Source organism: Pinus tabuliformis, chromosome 5_2 (assembly GCF_031772625.1).
Source record: "Pinus tabuliformis cultivar Carrire ecotype Pingquan chromosome 5_2, CPIR1, whole genome shotgun sequence".
Classification (NCBI taxonomy): Eukaryota; Viridiplantae; Streptophyta; class Pinopsida; order Pinales; family Pinaceae; genus Pinus; species Pinus tabuliformis.
In genome coordinates this window covers 522555173-522558604 of record NC_142306.1, presented here as the reverse complement: position 1 = coordinate 522558604, position 3432 = coordinate 522555173, and the positions used below count along the sequence as shown (strand labels likewise).

The following is a 3432-nucleotide window of genomic DNA, read 5'->3' as shown; positions in this document are numbered from 1 at the left end:
TTTTTCAAACTTTTATTTTTTACGTTGTGACTAAGGAGTGATGGGCATACATTTTTTAACTTTTACTAACAATTTAAGTAATACATTTTTTAACTTTTACTAACTTAATGAGTGCTTCAACCACATTCCACATTTTATTTCAAAACCACGACCTGGTTCTTTTATTTCCATATGATACACGATTTGTGATTATGTTTTTAAGCCTACAGTAAACATGTGTATTTTTTTTAAAATGTTTTGGCTGTAAAGTTAAGTAATGCATATATAATGTTTTTGCTGTAAACTTAAGTAATGCATATATGATGGATCATTTCAAGTGTTTTACACATTGACTATTTTTGTATTGACGTTGATATTTCCAATATAAGATTGCCTAATTCTAAATTCAAAGACTTGAAATGGAATCTTATATTTAAAAATATTTATATATTACAGAATCTTCCTCACCATATTTTAAGTTTTATAATTTCAAAATTGGAAAATTCTAGCTGGCGTAGAGCTGTAATCTACTTTACCAATGACAATGACAATTATGAGTGGACCACACGATATTACTCGTCGAAAATAATATGCGCCCAATATGTCAAACGCAATCTATTTTTCAAATATAAAAGTTTACTTCAGTCATTAACTACCAAGTGATAGGATGTGATTTCTTTGTGTATTCCACTGTGCCTATGCTTTGAGCACACTCCTCCCTCTGTTCGTTTTGCGGCTAAGCGTTCAACAAATTCCTCCCTCGTTTCCTTTTGTGGCTTATCAGAGTCACGGAGAAACTGTATTCAGGTTCCTTAATTCTGTATTTTAACTGAAAAATCTGATCTAAAACAGTTTCAATTATGTATAGTTTTGTATTATCAAATTTTCTCATCTAACTATTTTCAAATATATATATATATATATAATCTTATATGATCCAACCTTCCTACCTAATCATTAATTCCTACCTAATCATTAATCATTAGACCATATCCACCGCAGTAACCATCATTCCACTTTATCTTTCCCTCTGAATGGAAAAAACAGTCCCCTCCGCCTTGCAAGCAAGACACCTGGTTGGATTAGAGAGTTGATGATTCTGAAGTAACCATCATTCCATTTTATCTTTCCCTCTGAATGGAAAAAACAGTCCCCTCCGCCTTGCAAGCAAGACACCTGGTTGGATTAGAGAGTTGATGATTCTGATTTTCCATATGGTAATTGGTCCTCACTAATCTTCATTAATCAGGCCGGAGAGTTCAAAATGGAAGATTTGTGGAGGAAAACCTATCCGTATAGATATTCATTTCAACCGTGTTCGTCCTCGTATTCTCAGGCAGCAGCGTGTCTTCCTCATTATCATGGTAATATTAATACTAATGAAGGTGTTCAGATCCAAACACCAACCAAATCAGTGAAGTTTGCTGAACCCGGACCTTGTATTGATGATGATGCTGCGGCACTAATATTTGAAGACCTCTGCACCAAAAGGCCACATGATTACGGCCCGCCCGGAATAGCTTCTATAGGACCGGCGGTGCAGATTCATCAGATTGCTGAGGACAATTCATCACTGGCGGTCGAGCAATATCCGCAGCAATTCGTAGCCAACATTGACGATCTAGTTGAAACCCTAACCTGTAGCTCGCCGGTATCTTCATTGGTGAGTTCTGTAAACCCTATTTTCCCACCGACGCGGAGCCGTCGAACGAAGAAAGCGGCCGCGGGAGGAGGAGGTCATTATAACGAGGCCGTCAAGGAAAGTATTGGGAATGCGCATCTTCACAAACTGGTGGAGAGGCAGAGGCGGAGCAAGATGAAAGCTCTTTGTTCAACACTGTTATCGCTACTCCCTCAAGAATATAATAAGGTGAGGTTTATCTGTATCTCATGCATATCATAAAAGTATTAAACAGAAAAGAAAAGGGACAATAGTTATATCTGTGTTTGCCATTTTTGTAGGCCAAACATATCACTATAAGCGTTAAGAACGGAAAAAAGTGGGTAATTTTTCTACTTCTGTTTGTAATTTTTGTAGACAAAATGCACATTATCGGACAAACTGCTGGAAGCCGTTAAACACATTCGTCATTTACAAAATAAGTTAATAGATCTCGAAAAGGAAAGAGATGTGCTAAAATTCTCGGCCACTGTTAACCCATTTTCCAACCGCTTCTGTAATTATAAAACCCTGCAAGCTTCGGAGCTTCGATCCTCCAATGTACGGGACAAATTTCAGACTATAAGGGTTAGCAAATTTGGTCCAGGTATTCAAGTAACTGTAAATATTTTCAAGAACCAGATCGACTTCTCTAGTCTTCTAACGGAGTTAGAAGAAGCCGGGCTTGAAGTTGTGAATGCTACGGTTACTGCTATAAATGATAGGGTCTTTTATAGCATTCACTCGAAGGTAATCTTTTATTGTGTGTACACTGTAAACCCTCAAGCTGCATTGCTTTTCTTCAAGTATTCTAATGTTTCTATTTTAATCCTGCAGATGTTAGATTTTCGCCACTTCAATAGCGCTTTCCTTCACAGGAGAATTGGCCAACTGATCGATGGAAGCCTTCCAAAATGTTCAATGACAGAGTAATATATAGTTCACCTTTCTTCTGGCTACCTATTTCTTTAAAATGGTTGCTGACATCGCCAACAAAGTTCTCTGCTACTAGGTGTAAATTCAAAAACAGACTTTACTTAAGTTCAATTTATTAAACTTAAACAATTTGTCTAAATAAGTTTAAGCACTTTTTCCTCTATATGGGAGGATAAACATGTGTGTCACTTGAGTTCAGGTTGTCATTTTGTTTTCACTTTTCAGTGTTATTGCTCTTATCTTCCTAATGAAGTGCACAAATAAAGCTTCTGCACTTCACATAAAACTTCTCGCATGTCAGGGCGTTCTTCCCATTGTAAATCATGGAGAGCAAAGCAATTTTTACAAATCCTTTTGTTTAATGTTTATCATGTCAGGAAAACCGTGTACCCTTGAAACTTTAGTCTTATAGAAGTTCCTTATCCGGAAAGACAATTGTATATGCAAATGTTTATTTCGCTGGATTTTCTTGAAAAAATTTCCGCTTTTTAATAGTCAAATAAGTTGTAATTCATTTTTATTTATCAATTTTGCAATTTAGAAAATGTGTGTTTTAGGGACATAAGTTTGTTTTTTTAGGTTTTACAGTAAAGTTTAAATATTATTTAGGTGGTTGTGGAAGTATTTTGCTGGAAGATATTTATTAATAATTAATTTTTTATATTATTTTTTATTTATTTTAATTTAAATCTTTAGAGATATAAAAGAAAAATTAATATAAATCTTGAGAGGATATTTGTATATTGAGATATTTGATTTCTTAAATAGTTTAGTTAACGTGAATTTATGTTAGTTCTTAATAATATTATTCATATTATATAAATTTCACATCTCGATATTATTTATATTAGATTAAT

The 3432-nt window shown here is 34.5% G+C and overlaps 1 protein-coding gene across 1 annotated transcript; it reads left to right on the top strand.

Annotated features, from left to right (window-relative positions):
* The first annotated feature begins 1107 nt into the window (after positions 1–1107).
* On the top strand, positions 1108–2973 carry LOC149159989 (uncharacterized). Its single transcript, XM_089433605.1, has 3 exons — positions 1108–1849; positions 2018–2389; positions 2477–2973. Exons 1-3 carry the CDS (start codon positions 1244–1246, stop codon positions 2570–2572), a joined length of 1074 nt encoding a protein of 357 aa, XP_089289731.1. The 5' UTR covers positions 1108–1243; the 3' UTR covers positions 2573–2973.
* The last annotated feature ends 459 nt before the right edge of the window (positions 2974–3432 follow it).

What these genes read in the sequence shown, in the direction of transcription:
- LOC149159989 (XM_089433605.1), top strand. Translation starts at nt 1,244, where the DNA reads ATGGAAGATTTGTGGAGGAAAACCTATCCGTATAGATATTCATTTCAA. An exon ending in TCCCTCAAGAATATAATAAG is followed by an intron (nt 1,850 to 2,017) that starts GTGAGGTTTATC and finishes TAATTTTTGTAG; the next exon opens with ACAAAATGCACATTATCGGA. An exon ending in TTTATAGCATTCACTCGAAG is followed by an intron (nt 2,390 to 2,476) that starts GTAATCTTTTAT and finishes TTAATCCTGCAG; the next exon opens with ATGTTAGATTTTCGCCACTT.